Consider the following 20,897-nt stretch of genomic DNA (forward strand, 5'->3'; position numbering starts at 1 on the left):
ATGTTACCAAAACTTTTTGCAAGTCCACGTGCTCAACAAGTCTTTGCGAGTATTCTTACTGGCACAGCCAACTGATCCATTACAAATAATAAAGGGCAAGTGTGTAGTTTACATGTCTGAAATGAGTTTCTTTAATTGCTGACTGAATATTGCGGTCATAATTTTACAAAGAACATTGGCCCCAGCTGTGATGTTAGGTAGCTCTTTTTAATGCTGTAACTCCATTTAAGTCAATAGAACTACACCAGAGAAAAGAAGATTGCAGATAATCATACAGACAAGACCACTTTTCTTTTTTTTGAAGATATATGGGGTGCCAGGCTTCTTATTCTGCAAAGGTTTCTTGATAATATTGAATATGGGATCTCTAACAGTTCCCTGTTGTATTTTCAAATTTTTTTTTTTTTCTTCATCCCTGCAGTAGCCTATCTGAAATTTTAAAAATCATCCTTTTTCTTTTGCTACTCAATATGGCATTTCACATCAATCTCGTTTGTGTGAGAAGGCTCCACATTTATTGCAGTGTTATTTTTGTTGCTCTTTTATATTTGAATGTCTCGGGAGGCTGTTGCAACCTAAAACCTGAGTGGAGCAAGGTGTTGGAGCCTGCCACAACAGCTTACAATTTTTTATTGTTTATGAAACAGTTTAAGAAAGGTGTTAGTGACAAACTAACAGGCCATGGGTAATACAAGCAGCATCTCTGAAGCTTCAGTCTCTGACTTTTGCCAGTAGGCATAGATTTTTTTTTTTTTTTTTTAGCCTGACTTTTCTAATAACAGTCATATGAAAACTACTCAAATTAATGATGCCATTAACACAAGAGTGTTAGGTAACTGTGAGACAACATTTTGCAATAGGAGTTTGTAAAGTAGCTGATGCATTTCTTTTGCTTAATCACCAAGGAGCTGGCGGTAGGGATGGTTCTTCCTGGTCACTGCTGAATGAATATGTGTGCCATCTGCACCTATGGTCTTAGCTGATGTGTTCTGCACCTTTGCCAGGCAGTTCTGGGGAAACAAGACTGTGTCAAAATGAAAAAAATAATATGATAGCTAGGAGAAATAAAAGCGGAGAAATTATAATGGTGCTTAGCAGCACTGCTTAAGAATGGAACTTCTGCCAATGTTTTTTTAACATTGTTTACCAGGAGCTCATAACTGCCTTTAAAATTGCCAATCAAAATATTGAGGCTTAGCACCTAGCCCTTAGCTTGGCAGCAATTTGTGTGTGTGCTTGGAAAAACAAAAGCAAGGGAGAGTGAGAGAAAGCAAATACGTGCAATTGAAAACATGAAAAGGAGAGATTAAGCTGGAAATGAGTGAGTATTTGTGTGTTACCTTTTTATTTTGCCCCCCCCCCCCCCCCCCCCAGTCATACAGTCTTAAAAATGAATAAATCATTGTCATGAATAAACCACTTTTGATGCGATTAATGACTCCTGACTTGGGCTATATTCACCACTTTGTTAAAAAGTAGGATTTAAAAAAAAATTGCCATGTTTAAAAAAGAACACATTCTTGTAAAACTCATGATGAAATTTGGTGTTTCTGCTCTTGGAATAAAATTCTGCAGCATTAGAGAGCTATTAAAGCATCATGCATCACTACCACAAATAATGAATGCAGATAATATGGCTGTATTATCTGATGAATAATAAGTAACTGAGATAATGCTTTCATTAATAAGTTTCTGAAATAAGTATTTCTTTTACTATGATAAAACTGTGTAATAGTGAAAAATCTCCCCAAACCAGAGCTGTTTCAATTATTCAGAAAATTGTAGTAATCAAATTGTCCAGTGCACATGAATCGAAGCTCAGCATATTGGTTTATACAGTTGTGTACATTTTCTTCATAATTTACTTTATATCAGTCTCTTGGGGTTTGTATTTTTCTCCTCTCCAGGAGAAGTAGCTTTACAGGCAGTTTGAATGGGGTTAGTTCATGTGGGTGTGCATCCACACCTGACTACTTTGGCAAACCTGTCTCAGGTTGGCAGTACTCTGCGTAGAGGCTGGAGTGAAGCAGGAGCACCCTGGAATAGGGCAGAAAGTACTTTGCATCGAGCTGGATTTGCTGGATGGTGCAGAGAGAGTGGGGTTTACAGCTCTTAGCCTCCAGATGACCCAGGGATGATGTGTGTTTGTGGGGAAGGATGGTGAAGAAATAGACTCAGTGTGGCCCTTGGCGTGAAAATTGGAAAAAGGAGCTCTTTTAACTTCCAGTGCAGTGACCTGACAAAACCTTAATCTTTAGCACTAAACTCTGTGGACCTCCTTCCATGGTTTCTGTGCAGTACTGAGCTCTTTTGTCGTACTTTATGATAAAGGCACATGCTTGTTCTCTGAGATTATTAAGCTTTGTTGTAGGCATGTTTTTCTTCCTTCAGTGAAATGAGGAACTTGGAGCTTTTGAAAGCTCTTGGCTGGCAGTGCCAGGCACCATGAGACTTTTGCCAGTGTGCAAAGCAAGTTGCCTCTGCTGGGAGAGATAGTGTGAGCTGGGGCAGGGCGCTTCTTTCACCTCAGGCTGTGAAATCATCTCTAGCAGTGCCAGCAAGATGGTTTTACAAAGGTGTGTGTTAGTGATGTAACGAGAGGGAGCCCAGGCTAGAACTTGTCACCTCCACCCCCACCAAAAAGAGGACTGGAGACACCTCAGGCTTGCTGCAGGTGTCTTTCCCCAGCTGGTGAGGACTGGAATCCGTGTCGTTCCTTGATGCCTTCTTCTGCCCCTCCATTCAGGATTCATGCCCACAGTGCTGGTGCACATCCTTCTGCTGGAGCCCACCTAAAGCCATGGCTCCTGGTCTCTTTGAATAACCATTGGCTGGGCTTCACCAGAGACTCCGGGGGGGTAACAGAAGTTCAAAAGACTTATGAAAAAGGTCCATAGCTATTCAGGTAGTTTATAGTATGTTTACTTTCTAAATAGAAAGAGAAGGAGCTCAATCAATCACCAATCCTTTTATTTTCCTGTGCTGCAGCCCTTGAATCTCAAACAAGTAAGGAGAGAGTGCATTTTATTTGGTGATGACATTTTAAAACACTGAAGCTGCAGCGGTTTATTGTCTTAATTTTTGTCTGAGTTTTTTTTGCTTTCAGTTCAGTTTTACATCCTTGCTGTTCCACTGGCTTTTTTTTTTTTTTTTTTTTTTTTTTTTTTTTTTTTTTTTTTTTTTTTTTTTTTTTTTTTTTTTTTTAACAGCAAAATAATGGACACCATAATTTATCCCCTTCTTTTTTACCAAACAGAGATTGTTCTTGCCTTTTCCCCTATTTAGGTATGCAAGTATACATTAGTATATTTTCCAGTAAATTTAGTTTTGTTGATGCAAAATTTCCACAAATTCTTGGAGTACAAAGAGAACAGCAGAGACCAAAAGTGGAGTGCATTATACAATTCTCAGCCTACAACCTATGTATGTACAGATAAAAATCATCTGCCAAGAGCAAACTTTTTTGTTTTTTCAGTTTTTCGTGGTTGAGGTTCCTGTACTGATTAGAATAGTCACCAAAATATTAGACTTATTCATGTAATACTGGGGGCTAAAAAAATAAGCTGTAGTAGGCTTGTGGTTGCAGAAGAAGCTGTTATGCTTTCCTGCTGCATTTGAAGGGTGGTCCCGTCTCCCCATACCAGTAAAATCTCAGCATTAGAACTGAAATCCCGCTAAATGAAAAATGTTACTATGTGATGGAGGTGCTTGGTCTTGCTGATCAATTATTCCAGTGAATGAGTATTGCAGAGGAGTCTCCTTGCCCAGTGAAGCATATTTCAGGCTTAGGATCCTATCTTAGAGCTGCTGCTCATGCAGAGCCTCATAAAAGCCAGTAGTAACTCATTGCTTTCCAAGTGATTCAGGTACATCTGCAATGTGCAAAAGGAAGGGCAGGAGATATTTGCAATATTGATTTGGGCTAGAGTTTTTGTTGGGAAAAGATATCCTAACATCTGTCACTGGGACTGCAAACAAGCCTTGAAGGGAATGATGCCCTGAGTATGGACTCAATACACAACCTCTGCCCCTTCCAGTCACACCAGTGACTTTTGGGGGCTGCATGGGCTGGCCAGTGCCTCCTGCAGAGAAAAGAGATAGTATGTGCCTTGTGCTGCTTCCAGCTCCTCTCAACACAGGACAGCTTAATTCCCTTTGCTTTTGGTAGTATGGAGAACCTACATGAATCAGGGTTAGGATCAATAGACTCTGTTAATACTGCAGTGAGCACCTCTGAGTCCTAGTTGGGTCTGCAGGTGAAATCTTCCTTTCTCCTCTTTGCTGTCATTCTAGAAACTCAGTGAAACAAAAATACTGTGTCTTTTTTTTTTTTTTTTTTCCCCCATCGAAATTTTTTTCAAACTCTCAGTTCCTCTGTGGTAACATGCAGGTCTGTCAGAGCAGGTCATGTTAATTCTCTTCAGGAGAACATACTGGACTCAAAATCAGCAGGCTTGCAATTCCCATTCTCATTTACACATGTGTGAGGAACTGTGATCTGACAATGTCTGCCCCCTGTTGTGTACACGAGTAAGTGATTATGTGACATTCAAAGCAGCAGGGAATTTCTTCTGAGGCTGTTTTGTCCAAACTTTTGTAGCTGATTGTTTTCTTTTGTCCCCTTTGGCTGGACCTGTTGGAAAAAATCTCACCAGCTCACAAAAAAAAAAAAAAAAAAAAAAAAAAAAAAAAAAAAAAAAAAAAAAAAAAAAAAGGCGCAAACAAACAAAAAACAACACCCAAAAAACCCCCACACACCAAAAAAAACCCAAAAACAAAACCAACACCCCACCGTCACTCAGAAAAACCTGCAGATAAAATCCATGTCTAAATAACTGACACTAAAATAGCTGAGATAAGGAGCATGAAAGGAAGACATCCTTCTATTCTAGCTGTGTTGTTTTATCTTTTCCCATAGAAAAATGGCCATTTAATTTCCTCCCTTGCTTCCTATTGCTCTGAACCCTGTGTAAATAAATGTGAAAAAGGAGCCATGCTCCTAAATACTTCTCTCAGGTTCTGTGAGTTTGGCATTACCAAACACATTTCACTCAAGCAAGCCTTCATGTTCCTTTCAGTTTTCATTCATAAGTCATCCAGGGTAAAATTCGCTTTAAAATTTAACTTCTCTTTATTTGGACACAGGTTCTTGATGTTGATTTCACCCTCATGTATATCCATACATATAAACAAACACATTCTTATTCATAAGTATGTGAAAGAAACTTGAGTTCCCAAGAATTACATACATGATAATACTGTTTTTGCAGCAGCGGGCAGAACTGGAGAGAGAACATAAAATGGGCAGCATTGATTGAGACTGCAGTTATGCAAAACAGTGCTCAGGGTCACCACGTGCTCAGCTTGAGGCCCAGGGTTTAAAACACATGCTGGCAGATCATCTTCTGCAGCAGCGCTGTTCTGAATTCAGACCTAACTGCAGTGTAACTCAAGAGTGTGCCCCAAACCCTGTTCAGTTTGGAGGCCCCTACAGCAAGAGGGACATTGAGGTGTTGGAGCATGTCCGAAGAAGGGCGATGATGGCAGTGAAGGGTTTAGAGAAGTTTCATGAGGAGCAGCTGGGGGAGCTGGGAGTATTTAGGCTGGAGAAAAAGAGGCTCAGGGGGGGCCATTTGCTCTCTGCAACTGCCTGAAGGGAAGTTGTAGCAGGGGGCAGATCCATCTTTACTTCCAGGCAGCAAATGACAGGACGAGAGGAAATGGCCTCATGTTGCACCAGGGGAGATTTAGATTAGATGTTAGGAAAAATTTCTTCACTGAAAGGGTTGTCAAGCATCGGAACAGATTTCCCAGGGAATGGTGGCGTTACAGTACCTAGAAGTGTTCAAAAGGTGTGTGGATGTGGCACATGGGGACATGGTTTGTTGGAGAACACGGTGGTACTGAGTTAATTGTTGGACTCAACAACCTTAGGGGTCTTTTCCAACCTTCATGATTCTATCTTTCTGTAATTCTACACCATCAGGTAGTTCTGTAATTCTACACCATCAGGTAGTTAAGATATTGAATTTCTCTGAATGAAAAGGTGAAATTCAAAATGAGTTTATTGAGGCTAATGATAGATACCCGTGGGCTTTGGACCTGCACAGCCCAGAGAAGAGGAAAGGCCTTTGCATTCATGACAGATTGTAGCATGAGACTATTTCAGACATGGTGTAGTGAAGAGTTAAATAGCCAATGTTGAAAGAAAATGTGGTCCAGTGATCCTGCTGATGGACTGGAACTCGGCTGTGTATTGTTCCTGGTTTTCCCATCAATTTCTATTTGTACCAGCCTTCCTGCCTATTCTTGCCCATCATTTTTCTGTCTCATCTGTCTAGATAGCTGAATGGATTCTCTCTTCTCTGTTTGTCTTGGACACTTCACACGTTAGACTTAGTGTCAAAAAATAATTAATGGCATTCAAAGAAACAACTGTTCTTAGTCTGACGCTGATTTGTGTGACAGAATACTTTTCTTGGCTTGCTTACCATTTGGTGGTGATAAAAGGAGTTAATGGGCATGAATTTTTATAAATTTGTGCTGAGCTTGAAAATCTACAGTGTGAAAAATGCAATGAAAAAAATTAAGCATGTTTTCTTTTTCCTCTGAAATCTTTCTGACTACAGGTATTGCAGCTGGGTTCTGAAATCCTCCCACAGTACAAACAAGAGGCACCAAAGACTCCACCGCATATAATTTTGCATTATTGTGTATTCAAGACTACCTGGGACTGGATCATCTTGATTTTAACCTTCTACACTGCTATTTTGGTCCCTTACAATGTCTCCTTTAAAACCAAACAGAACAACGTGGCATGGCTTGTAGTCGACAGCATTGTAGATGTCATTTTTCTGGTGGACATTGTGCTTAATTTCCACACCACCTTTGTGGGGCCGGCAGGAGAGGTGATCTCTGACCCCAAGCTTATTCGCATGAATTACCTGAAGACCTGGTTTGTGATTGACCTGCTCTCCTGCCTGCCATATGATGTCATCAATGCATTTGAGAATGTTGATGAGGTCAGTATACCACTTCCACTCACTAATTAATACCCAGGGGTTGGGGGGAGGTGAGGGAGAGAAGAAAGAACTCTATGTTTTTAAATTTATCGAATGACTGTACATATGTCTCTGGTAGCCACCCACAGCGTGCACGGAAGTTTGCTTATGAGTCCTAGCCAGAAGGACTCATCTTTAATTGCTGCTCTAATTTTTGGTATTAAAAATCCACATTTATTTTCCTTCTTTCTGTGTCCTCAGGGCTCAGGAGGACAGGTAGAGGCAGATAACAGCATCTTTGCACAGCATTGAGGTAAACTGCTCCACCTGACTTCCCAGGAATAGTTTGAACAGTGTGTCAGGACAGTTTCTCAGGGCAGGCTTTGCTTGCTTTCACTGATGACCAATCCGGGTAGTTCTGCTAATGCCAGTTCTTCACAGGAATGTAAAATACACATTTCTCAGCTGCTTCTAGTCCACTATTGCTGGTGGCAGCATTGTTCGTCAACAGTATTTTTAGAGGAAGGTGAAGCAATTGAAGGTGCTTGTTTGGTGATTTCATAATTAAATGAAAGGGCAGGGAGGAATTTGGAAGTCTAGATGCTTCCTTAGTTCTTAATTTCTCTGGGAGTAGATCACAATCCAGCAAAAGAACTAACATTTAGACACTTAAATCTAGAAAACTAGTTAATTGCTTGTATTTTTTTGGATCAGTCTGCCAAGAAAATATTCCTAAGGTAAATACATTAATGTTCCGTGCCTAAATAGTTCAGTGAGTTAATGAATTTTTAATAATATCTTAAAGAGGATTCCAGCAGTCTGCTTTCTGGTTACATGTTATAAAATCATCAGGTAGCTCTGTGTCTGAGTTTATCTGTGACACATGCTAAAGCTGTGAGAGGCAGAATCACAGGATGGCTGGGCTTGGAAGGGATCTCTGGAGATCATCTGGTCTGACCCAGCCTCTATAACAGATTCACCCAGAGCAGGTTGCACAGGATCACATCCAGGTGGGTTTGAATACCTCCAGAGAAGGAGAAGGATTTGCATACCTGCCTCATCAGGGCTTAGTATTTAAATTTTAGCCTGTAAAATTTAAATTTTATGACTTCCTTTAAAATATGCCCATGTTCCAAAGGACAGCTTAGCTATCAGAAGAAGGTTATGCTAAGTGAAATATAGGCAAAACCCAACCCCATTGCTTTTTTAAAATTGCACTGCTTTTTATAAAATTTAAAGTGGTTTTCTCAATGACTTGAGGACAGGTAGGCAAACTATTAAATGCAGTCAAAAAATGTGATGCCATTTGATATTTAATTCCCTAGAGAAGTTTTCATTTTTTATCAAGCTACAGACTGAAATAACAGAAATTAGATCAAACAAAAAAATCTTTGTGAGACCTGTCCTTAAGTATTTGTTTGTCATATGAAAGGCCCAGACTGCAGATTGTTCTGCAGGGTTTTCACATATTACTTTGCTGTGACACAGATAGAGTGAGGGAAGGAGTGGCCATATGTCAGTTTCTGACATTTAGACAGAAAGAGTAAAAATAATAAATAAAATTTTAAAACAAACTAAGCAAGAGACACAAAAAAAACAAAACCAAAAAAACCCCACAAAAACAAACAAACAAACAAACAAAAAACAACAATAAAAAACCAACCAACCCCAAAACCCTACAAAAAACAACAAACCAGGAAAGAAGCCTTTCTCACCCATGGCAGATGGAAGCAACCTGGCAAAGGTTTTGCTGAAGGAACACTTTTTGACTTTAGACTGGTGATGTGACCTGCAGAACATCCCTGAGGAAAATGTCTGTACCAGTGGCTGTGACAGCCCTCGAACAGAGAACAGATGATTTTGGACTCATGGTAGCAATTCTGCAGAGAAATTCTTGTGTGAGTTTGTATTTCTGCGGGTTGTCCATTCAGTGTTGCCTTGTAGTAATGAGAAGCTGATTGGTACTTCAGTTTTTCCCTGGCTCTTCAACAGTCTCCTTAATCAGTATAACAATTTTAGTTTTAGTTATTCTACTACTGGGCTCAAGGGGGGAAAAAAAAAAAAAAATCAAGATTTTTCTTTATGCTGTCCTTTCAAGGCTGCTCATCTGCATTTCCCATAGTAGGTTCTGACATTTGGCTGGTATAAATCATTGCAGAATCATTAGAGCAGGGTTTCCACTGGTGTAAATTGCCATGCTTCTATTGAGGGCTCATAGGCTGGTTTATGGGACCTGAGGGGTTTTGCCAGCAACGCCAGCAGAATAACACAGTGCATATCAGGAGGGGGTTTGGGACAGTGTGTGCTGATCACTGTTTCCAAAACTGCCCATAGAGAGAAAGATAACCTTTTGTTAAAGAGGCAAAAAATAAAAACCACACTCAAGGAGTCTTGAAAGCAGAAAATCTTTGCCTTTTATCTTTCTTCTGTTGTGTAGATCATTCCCTTGTGGGTAAATTCCTTCTTTTTTCTTGCTGGTTTAAATTTACCTCTCTCTTGCCCTGAATTATATACCATATAACTTCACAGCTGGATTGAGTCAGGTGCAATGCTGCCCTGCTCAGCATGCAAATAACCAAACTGAGCTGTTACCTGTGTGTCACTTTTGTTTTGCTTGAGGGAATTCCCTTGGAGTCATGGCACTGGGGTCAGTAGCTAGCCAAGGCTGCTGCAGGAATAGTTATCTATCTATCTATCTATCTATCTATCTATCTATCTATCTATCTATCTATCTATCTATCTATCTATTTTTTCCCTTGGAAGTCCTAATGGGAATATTCTTAAAAATGGCCAGAGATGAAATGATATCCAGTGTCAACAGTGCTAATAAGATGAAGAACATGAATTGCTATTTTCCTGGTCTGATGTTTTCCGTACATGATTTTAAACAGGAGGAAACAGAATCCTGGCTTTGTTGCAGTCCTTATAATGAAGGGGGACTGGGCCAGGTGGAAGCTTACTTGTGTTGCTGTCTGCTGTCATCTTCTGTTTAAAAAAGAGCCCTGAAGGCTCTGAGAATGTTATGGAGGAACTATCTTGACAAGTCAATTTGTTCTTAAGAATGCTGTAATTATTGTGATGGTGACTAATTGATTTGCAAGGGACACAGGACCTGCAGCACTAAATAAGTAAAGAACTGTATAATAGGGTATTGAGGTTTTTGGGGTTTTTTTATTTGCTCTGGGCAGTTTTAGGACTGTCTCATGACTTATCTCTAGATTAATAGTGAAACCATTTTTGTCATCTTTAAAATGATCCACTAATTGTAATAAATGAAACTAGAGTTGATCAGTATTTTTGGCTAGCACGTACTCAATTGAAAAAATTCTGGTATTGGATTTTTTTTTTTTTTTCTCTTTTGAAGTAACTTTTCGTTTTGCAATTTACTTCATTATTTCATTATAAGATATAACAGAAAATATTTTCTTGAAACAAAATTGAGTGTGACTTCTGTGGTTTTCAGACAATTTCAAAATTCTTTGGGTTTGTTGAAGTTTGGAACATTAGTATATTTTCAATTCACATTTTTCAATATAATTGAAATTCCAGTTTCCTCTCCACATGGTTGAGAATATTTTTGTCCATAAAAATAATTTGAATTCATTAACTATTAATCAATACAACTATTAATAACTAAAATTAAATCAAGAGGCACTTAAGTATGAATAGCCACATTCTACAGATGGAAGAGGAAAGAAAAAACATTAATGTCTTTGTTCAAGGCCATATAATTATATAAGAGACTGATCTCAAGTGCTGTGCTCAAAGAGACAGTACAGCATATCATATTCAGACATGAGCAGAATTCAACTAATGAAGAAATGAATAACTGTAGAGAAATTTCTGTTGTTACCCAAATGAAAGTAAAGTTATGGACGTTTCTCCTGGCTTTTATATATGGGAAGCAAATTATGCAGTCAAATACTAATTGTTTTCTTGACCTGACAGAATTTCAACAGAAGAAAATATACCACTGATTGATGAATCAACTTAATGTTAGGCTTTAACTTTCTATTGTTAAGAGAATACATCATGCTCTAATTTAGTCTGAGTAAGAAAAGAAAATGTTGGTCTAAAATTTAAACAGCCTTTGAAACACTTGGTGTTAGTCTCTTTCAAATTGGAATAATCAAAATAGCATTTGTCAGTAATTCTTTGCAGTAATTAGTATTATTCCTCACTTAGGGAAATACCACCTACCTTGGGGGATAATGTTTTTGTGTTCAGACATCAGTCAGTAAATTTAACAAAAACCAGGCTTAAAGAAAATTCCACAATTTTTGCCGAGAACAGTGCAATTTAAGACTTGGAATTCCAAAGCATATTTTTTGCAGTGTCAGCTTGAGCAATTTTATGCTGTGGTTTTCGTCCATAATGCCATAAGATATAATTTATATTGGAAAAAATTTGACTTATTACATGTGATGCTGTTGTGAAATCTCATGGTAGGAGTGGAATCCAGTCGTGTCACCACCATAAAAATTTCTGAAACAGGGAGTTTGTAGCAGTAATTGCTATATGTGTTTGAGCAGAGTACTGTGATCAATTGTTGGCTGATGCCAAATTGAGAACCATGTATCACTCTTATTAGTTGAGGTAGAAGAGAAAAGAATGCACAATAAAAGATCATCAGGAAAGATGTATTCAATATAAATGATCTAGTGCTCACTTAAGTGAATGAATTGGAGAGAAGATAGCATGAAGGCAAAGAAGATGTACAACTTTGAAAGGCCAACATTTATGATGATAAAAAAGTCCCAGAAAAAAATACAATACAGAATAATAGAAGTAAATGAAGATAATTAGTGCTAAGTGAGTGTGGTGTAGCTGGAAAGTAAACAGTGAGTTGAGAAAGGAAAAAATGAATGTGTTGCTGGTCAAATTGTTGGCAACTCTCTGAGGCAGCACTTTTGCAATAGATTAATTTAAACCTTGTTAGTGGAATAATCTCTCATGCTAATACAAATTAGCTGTCTAGGAATTACTGAAGTAGCTACACTGGAAAGCATGCAACTTCCCTTTTTTTTTTTTTTTTTTTTTTTTAACCACTGCATGCAATAAGGGACAAGGGAATAAATTATCACATTTACAGTTTTATGGAATAAACTGGGACCTATAAAGAAAGATTCTAGGTTACATGAATGTTGCAAACTGGAAAATATAATTTTAAAATTATTTTTAAGCTGCAAACAGCTGAGCAATATGAAATCTCTTTGAAGCAGTAGTTCACCACTCGTTTGAATCTGTCCAATGAGGCAGTGCTGTGTTTTGCATGTGAGTCTATTGCTAAATGTAGTAATGAATGAATAATTTTCTAAGGCCAGTTGGAATTTTAAAGTAGTCATCGCCTACTTTTTATGTAATGTCTTTAACGAAGAACCCCCAGCTGCGTATCACGGAGTGTGATCCAGGCATAGGGGAAATGTTGGGAAATTGTGGTTCTTGGATGAGATGAAGGCAGACAAGGAGGGATGAGACCCTGCGCACTGGGTGACACCTGCTGAGGCTTCTGGGGAAGGATCAGGTGATTGGGTTATTGTGCCCAGGTGGGGCAGGGGGAGGGCTGGAACATGGACCTTGGGTTGGGGGTGTCATGATGAAGGAGGTCTACTTGGTTGGGCGTCCTTGTGTGAAAAACCCTTGAGGGCCAAGCCCATGGAAGGTGTCTGCTGGGGGCTGTAACCTGCGAGATACCCTTGGAGCATGGCTAGAAAGGTCCTTGGAAACTCCTGGGTGGTATTTGGAGCTTCAGAAGGAGCTTGGTGGCCTTGAACTGTGGAGAAAAGGGAGTGCAATGGAAAGGAAAAGCGGTGGTGGAGGAGGAGGGCTGCTTGTCTGACTTCTGTAATTTTCTCTGTTCTGCAGCATGGCCCCAGGGGGCTGTGCCAGGCAGGAATTATTCCTTAGCAGACAGGCAGGTGGAGGGAGCATTTCAGGCAAATGCAAATGGTGTAAAGCAGATTCCTGGGGTAAAGTGCACAGCCAGGATACAAAACAGATAGGCAAAAGAAGCACTTGCTGTTCAGCATCTCTTGGGGATTCAAGTGAGGGTGTCTCTCCTCTCTGTCTGCTTTCTTCCACATCTCCTCACTCCTCAATCCCCACCCCCCCTTTTTTTTCTCCATTAAATATGAATTTTTCTGTCTTCCTTCCTTAAAAACCCAACCTCCATGCTACCCATCATATGCCATTTTAATGCTACCTTGTGAAGGGGCAGGCTGTCTTTTCTCCCAGAATCATCAGTTTTCCAAATTGTGTTGATGTACGTAGGCACTGCAGAGCTCTTTGCCTTGGAAGACATTCAGGGTTAAATTCTCTCCTATGCTGTAAGACTGCTTCAGGTGTTGAGTTTATTTTAATTCTGCTGCCTTCCCTGGTGAGCCTTACCCAGGCTCATACACCCTGGTGGCTCAGAGACATCTGCTCTGTCTGCTGATGATATAGCCCCTACCAAAAGAGAATTCCAGAGCAGGATGTGTTGCTGTGTCCCTGCCTGGTGTTGACCTTCTCTGTAGGTTCTACTGAGGCTGTTAAGGTGCCAGTTTACTCCTCTTCTCCTGCGCTCCAAATGTTCAGATTAGTGTTTCTGCTAAGTCACAGATAAGCACAAGGGTGTTATTGGATTTCAGGGCTACTTCTTCGCAGCTTTGAAAGGTCTGACATGATTTATCATTCTGTTAAAGAGAGAATAGTAGTATACATAAGCTATTCAATCTGTATCAGGCTAAAAGAATTAAAACACTGAATTACATTTTCAGTGATAATGTATGGTGATAGCCTTTGTCCAAGAAGGAGAGCTAATTGAATATATTAGATTCTGAGTTATTTCAAAAAGCTGCTGTTAGAGCGAGACTCAGGCTGCCTATAAAGGGAGGCATGTTCCGGAGGCAGGGATCAGTTACTCTTCTCCTCTCCCCCCATTCAGCACAGCTGTATCGATCTGAGGCAGAAAGTCAGATGAGATGACAAAGGGTATTTGTTTGAGTAGCTAAGTGGTTGCTCTGTTAGTCTATTTCATACTAGGGATGGAATTAGAATTGGAAAGAGCGAGTGGTATTAGATGCCAGTAACGCTAAATCTTATTTGGGTGTTTTGCCTCTTTGAGATAAGTAAAAAGCTTCTGGAACTAGCTGTTGTTTTGAATCAGAAGCATCAGGAAGCAAATTGTTGTCTCTTGGGGTTAATTTTTTATTTGCTACAGCAGAAAGTAAGATTTCTTTAGGTTACTTATGTGTGATCTTTATTCTTGTTCGTCCTCTCAAAGTAAAAGGAAAATAGAGTTTGTTTCCTGTTTGTTTTTTTTTTGTTTGTTTGTTTGTTTTCTGAGTATGCATGTAAGACAAGCATGGACATAGTTTTACAAATGAAAAATCAGCCTTCCCATCCCTTCCCACACCCAATGCTCTTATACATGAATTATTGCTGTTTCTCCCCCAGTTCTAACCAAGCTCACAGATGTCTGACTGAAATAGGCTTCAGGAGGCTAGAGATCTGTTTTCTTCAGTGCTGAAAACCACAACAGTATCCAGAGGGCTTAGATATTGATTTTGACCTGTGCACGTAACGCTATCTCATCTCTTGGTTGCTAAATATGGCAATCTGTAGGAAAGGTCATGTTCTCAGGCCTAATTAAGAAAATCAGAGGAGACAAATGACGGAAATGTGCAGTCCTGATGATGACCTGACAGGGCTGCCAGGTTACTGCAGGGAGGCAGAGCCAGGTTGTGGCACGGCTGACTTCAAATAAAGCGTCAAGAAAGAAGGCAGCGCTTTCTGTGGCTCTCGCCTCACAGTAGTGATAAATTGGGTTCATTGCCTCCCCTTTTGGAATAAATAATTTTTTTTTTTTTTTTGTCTGTTTCATTCTCTTTCTCTAAATGGTTAGCTTTTAGTCTCCTGCATCTCCCTTTAATTGAGATGAAGCCTGAACTTTAGCAGTTCCATATAAGAGAAAAGTGCTGGAAAACTTAGGAAAGATTTGTGCCAATATTGAATATCTATCTTTTTAAAAATAGGTAGTAAGTAGGAAGTAAATTATCCTGCCTTTAAGCCTAGAAAAAAAATCTTAATGCTTGGCTTAAGTGCATTTTCTTTCTGTACATGTAGAAAGTGAATAATGGCCTAAAAAGTGAATACTGTCATGCAGATTGAATCTTACTAGAGTTCTTGTGCTACTGCAGCTGTAGGAGGTGGGGTGAATGTAGCATTTTAGTTATCTTCTGCAGTTGTTCATGCTACATCTTATTTGAAATGGAAAATGAATTATTTCTCACGTGTTTGGGGAGCAGGTGGGGTGGCCTCAATTACTTTTTATGGCTGTTCTTTAAGCAATTTGTATTTTGATTTTTTTCTAAGTGGACTTCTATTATTCAATTAATTGAGCTGAATTTAATTTTGCATGGCAAATGAACAGCAGCAACTGTTTTTATCTATACAGCATCTACCTCTGTAATATCCACTGTTACTGTTCTTGGGGACCATAATGACACAAGTAACAATAATTGCCCTGCTTACAGCCCTTGTGTTTTCACAGTGTGTCTGTCTCCTTTTCTGGGTGTGGAACTAATAGCACAAATCTTAAGCTGTCTGATTGAGAGGTAGAGCCAAAATATGGAGATCCTGGATTTGGAAAGAAGGCTACTGATGTGGCTGAGGTGCCAGTGAGACAAGGGGTGCACTCACAGTAGATTAAATCTTGCAGAAAGCAAGGAAATACAGAAGAAAACCTGTGTAAATGTGCACAGTATATAGTGAGGAGGTCTAATAATTCACAAATTATACATGGAAATTTACTTTTGGCAGTCTTTAATGGACAAACTTATGAAGTGTTTTCTTTGAATATGAAATATGGGCACTTCCTTTCCCCTGGGAGTGAGACTGGCCTGTTTCTCTGGTTTTGGGGTGCAGTTCTACTCTCCAAAGTGTATGTAGAAAGGAGGGGAAGTGGTGTTTATTATTTTAAGGGCTTTTGATGTTCAAGTCTGCTCAATCAGTGGCTATGGAATTATTACTTCAGTGTCTCAGTGCCTTGAGCTTGCCCTTTGGTTTGGAGGGGACTGGCTACACTTTCTTCCTTTTTTATGCAGCAGCCATCACTGGCAATGAAAGTTAACCTGCCAACCTATGAAATGTTTATCAACAACTATATACAGGTTATCAGCAGTAGAATGTTTTTAAGTCTCATTTAGTTGCTTCAAAACATTTGGAATATAAATGTGTGTGAAATTCAGTATTTTCTGGCATAGTTGACCAAGTGCTGCATATTGAAGTGAACACCGCACCCAAGTTTTCTCTGTAAAAAAATACAGTAAAAATGTACTATGTGTCTATTCTGGCCATATAACAGATTTTTTTTTTTTTTTAATATTTTTGCATAGCTTCAAGGGATGTTTTCTGTTGGATAGTGTACCAGCAGTTGCAGCTGTGTTGGGGTAAATCAGACACAGGTAGAACTCCATGGAATATTACTTAGCCTTGTCCCTTCCCTGGCTGCCCCACTGACATTCCTTATGGTGGCCCTTCAGAGCAGAGCATCTGGGGGTGCCTGCTGGGCACCTGTAGCGCCATTTCTAGCTCTTTATGAACGGAGGTTTTTCTGTTTCCTTTGGGCAGAAGGATCTCTGGGTGTCTCTTTTTCTGCCTCTCAAAACTGGCAGGAGTAGCAGACCAAGAGGGTGGGACACAGATCAAGAGAAGTAAAAAAGAGAAGGAGTTCAGGCTCCTTTGCATGACATCGTGGAGCCATCTGTATGATAAAGGCATAAAAATAATCTGTATTGATAAGAGCTTTAAAATGAACAATAATTTGAAAATACACTTCTATTTTGAAACAGGGTAATCTAAAATTGTCAATTTTTCAATCCAGCAAATCTATTTCAGTGAGCATTAAAATATAACTTGCTAAATCTAGTTCCAAAAAATACTGATTTAAAGTATTGCAGGACTATCTGATTTTTTTCCCCTACTTTATCATCGGTGAAACAGTCTATTAAGTTTCTGTTGTTCGTAACCATTTGAAATTCTTTAATTTAGGAATTTTTAAGGGTTATATGCATAATCATTTCCCCGTGGAATTCTTGCTCTTGATATTGATCCATTTAGAATAAGAAAAATCTGTTCCTTTGAGGAAATCAAAGAGAGAACACTGTTAATGCTGAAATAAAAATAAATTGGTTTTTTTTTTAATAGATCTTTTTCTGAAATTTTAGAATCTCATTGGCAATTCAGTCAGGTGAGTATTAGGAGTAATTTGAATATTAAATGTATCCTTCCAGAGCAAATCAAGTATATATTTTCTGTAAATATTCAAGGGGGTTTTTGTACAAAAAGCCTAATTCTCTCTATCTCTGGTCAGAATTTGGTAGAATCAGTTTCTCCCAAATGATGCAGTTCAGTCCCATTTAAATTTTTTAATAAAATTTATTTTAGGGAATTTCACAAGGGAAATTTGGAGACGAGAACGTTTGAAAAAAGTATTTTGCCTTAGACTTTTAAAATCTAATTTCATGTATTTTAATTTGTATTCCCATTTTTCCTATCCAATTTCTTGAACTCCTCTTCTGTGTTTCTTTCCTTTCCCCAAGTATTTCTCATCCTTGACATTTTTAGTTTTTAATTAAGAATTAACCAGATTCTAAGCTATTAACTCCTTCCTAAGCCATTATTATTTTTTGGTCTTCGTAGGACTCTTGCTGACAAACAGCTTTTTTTTTTTTTTTTTTTTTAATGGCAGTGATATGTTTAATTTGAAGAACAGATTTTGCACCACTGCTTTTGAACAAAAATAAAACTGTTTTCTCAGATGTTGGTGTGGAGATTTTGAAGCACTGTGTGATTAAAAGGTTTGGTTTTGAGACTGAAGTTAAAAGAGCACCATTGCTGGAGACCTCTCAAAATGTAAAAAATTAGTGTTTCACTGCTAGGGTTTCTAAAGAGAAAAGGAAGAAATGGGCATTGGTCCTGAGGGAAAAGGCAGGAAGGTGTATTGTAATGTCAGAATATTTAGAATTCAGAGACTAAATGTACTTGTCAATCCAGGACTTACGTATCCAATTCTAAAATGTGGTTACAATTTTTTGCATTTTCCACTTTGCTTTTCCTCTCCATACTGAGTGTTCAGAAATACCTGCTTTCCCTCTCCTGGAAATTAAGGCCATTTGTGTCATATATTCAGAATTGGCATTGAGGCTTTGCTCCACTGTTTACGAAAGAAAGCTGGGTATGGAATGAGTCGGAAATGGAAATTAACTTACTTTGTATAGCAATTTTTGCATCAGTGACTTGAAAAGTTTGGTATAGATATTCATGATAAGAGTAGTTCACTTGCTCTCATCTAGATTTCTGCAAATATCTCTGATGTAAAAGAAGGCTGCTTTTTTATCTTTATTTTTTCCTCTCTGTCTCTTTTTACTCCCCACCCCCTGTTGCATTAGATCTTGTCCAGATACTTAATGGAAATTGATAGTGTGTTCCCAGGTAACAAATTACATCTGCCTCTGAAAATGAGTCAATGTAATCATGACAAATTCATGAAATAAAGGGAAAATATATTGCTGCAGTCCTGGGGAACATGAGTCAATATACTTTATGTAATTATTTAATAAAACATCTTTTCTAGTGCAATGAAGCAGCCTAAGATACTGAGACAGTTGTATTTATACAGGAATAAACAAACTTCCAGTAAAAGCTGGTGACCAGAAGTATGCAATTACGAATTTCCAGAAATACTCATTAAACCAGTCTGCTTAAATTTTAATCAGACTTCTATCAAACAGTCTTGGTAAGAGGAAGTAGAAAAAAAAAAAAAAAAGGAGGTATTTTTATGATAGGCTACTCAGATCTTCTCATGCCCCAAATGGGTTTGTTTTTTTTTTATTTGATTTCTTGTGCAAATCTGTATAAAAGTTAACAATACAAAATCCTGCATGCTGGCTTAAATCTGTTTTATGGGAGCCATATTTTCAGCACAGAAATACTGCATGGATATCACAGCTGTCATAAAAAGGAGATAATTTGTGAGATATTCGAAATATTTAAGCTACGTGTAGTTCATATGAGAAATGTCAGAGGACTGATTATCAGTGCATGAATTGTATAGGAAAGTAAAATCATAAGAAATGCATTGTAGGAAATAGGAAAACTACAAATTGCTAGGTACTTCCAGTATTTTTTTTGGCCTTCTTTATTTGTCTTTTTGATATGTCTGAGCTAAATATTGGAATCTGTGTTATATCTGAGACAATATATCTGATGTGTTGCATAAGAATTCACAACTGGATATGCAATAGACAGCCTGTCGTTTGGAGTTTTTGCAAAGGAATTTGTAAACCTATTCAAATAATCTGAAAAGGGCATTCAGAGAGCAACCCACAAAATGGTAGTGGATGAAGGCAAGAGTGCATATATTCATCCCTGGAGAGGGTCACTAAGCTTTTCATGTTTCACAGCGTCTCTGTTACCTGGTGACTATCTCTTTTCTACGGATCACCTTGTTTCTTTGGAAGCCGCGGTTCTGAGTATGGTTGCTTTCACATGAAATTCTAACGGCCACTCTGCTTTATCCTTCCAGGGCATCAGTAGCCTCTTCAGTTCGCTCAAAGTGGTCAGGCTGCTGCGGCTGGGCCGCGTGGCTCGGAAGCTGGACCACTACATCGAGTACGGGGCGGCCGTGCTGGTGCTGCTGGTGTGCGTGTTCGGGCTGGCCGCGCACTGGCTGGCCTGCATCTGGTACAGCATCGGCGACTACGAGGTCATCGACGAGGACACCAACACCATCCGCACCGAGAGCTGGCTCTACCAGCTGGGAGAGTCCATTGGGACTCCCTACCGCTTCAACACCTCAGGCTTTGGGAAGTGGGAAGGCGGGCCAAGCAAAGATTCGGTCTACATCTCCTCGCTGTATTTCACGATGACCAGCCTCACCAGCGTGGGATTTGGGAACATTGCCCCGACGACAGACGGGGAGAAGATCTTTGCTGTGGCTATGATGATGATTGGCTGTAAGTATTAGAGATTCTGTCTTTCTCACGTACAACACCAAGTAGCTGCATATCATGAATGCTGATTTCGTAGGAACATCTGGAACCCTGGTAAATGTGATGCAGCTAAAAATATTTTTGGTGGCAGTATAAGCATTACACACTTCCTTACCAGCTAGATTTAAATCACAAATAGGAATATTGTTGTGACTAGCAAAAATTCAGTCATTTTGGAAGGAATATTCTGTCCATTCCATCAAGAGCATACTCAATATGCTCTTGTAAATAAACCATAAAATGCTTAAAGCCTGAACTGTTAAGAATTAATGCACCTTTTTGCCTCTATTTTAATATGTAACAAACTCTTTTCATGTCTGAGAGCTGTATACATTTGGTAAGTGGGTCAGAGTGTGGGAGGAGGTCTGAGAGCATCATCTTCTAAGGGAGAGAGAAGTGGGACTCTTTAGGAACCACAAACTGCTGTGGGCTGAGCATACAGACATAACCTAAAGCAAGTGGGGTGATGCTGTCCTTGGGCACCTCTGGTTCAGACACCCTTGTTAGGATGGATACATGTTGCCAAGCTGTCCAGCTTTTGGCCATGTTGTCATTTCAGTGCAGGATCCACATTCAAAGTGCCTTGAGAGCTACTTGGTGTTAAGAACCATATGGTGACTACTGCTAAACTAGGTAGTGGTTTTCTAGATAAGGGTGGATTTTTGAACCAAAATAAGGAAAAAAAAAATCTGCTTTGTCCATGGGAACACTTGCCATTATATGGAGAAAGATAGAAGCTTCTTTATGGTAATATTGCATCCAGAGGAGGAGAAAGTCAGTCCTTGGTAGGCAGAAAATTAAAACCAAATACATAATGAAACTCAATGAGCAGCACGGTGCCTGCTGTAGAAATGTGAACCTT

General features: G+C 39.1%; 1 protein-coding gene across 4 annotated transcripts in view; it reads left to right on the plus strand.

Annotated features, from left to right (window-relative positions):
- The window catches only part of KCNH1 (potassium voltage-gated channel subfamily H member 1), a 182,590-nt gene that overhangs the window by 32,474 nt on the left and 129,219 nt on the right, over positions 1–20,897 (plus strand). For all 4 annotated transcript variants that reach the window (XR_005700140.2, XR_005700141.2, XM_040059764.2 and 1 more), the window contains 2 exons: positions 6,630–7,022; positions 19,570–19,999. Coding sequence is in view for 2 of the 4 variants with exons in the window: in XM_040059764.2 (XP_039915698.1) it covers positions 6,630–7,022; positions 19,570–19,999 (823 nt within the window). In the remaining 2 variants the exon portion in view is untranslated. The remainder of the gene's footprint in view (positions 1–6,629; positions 7,023–19,569; positions 20,000–20,897) is intronic.

Source organism: Hirundo rustica, chromosome 3, assembly GCF_015227805.2.
Source record: "Hirundo rustica isolate bHirRus1 chromosome 3, bHirRus1.pri.v3, whole genome shotgun sequence".
Taxonomy (NCBI): Eukaryota; Metazoa; Chordata; class Aves; order Passeriformes; family Hirundinidae; genus Hirundo; species Hirundo rustica.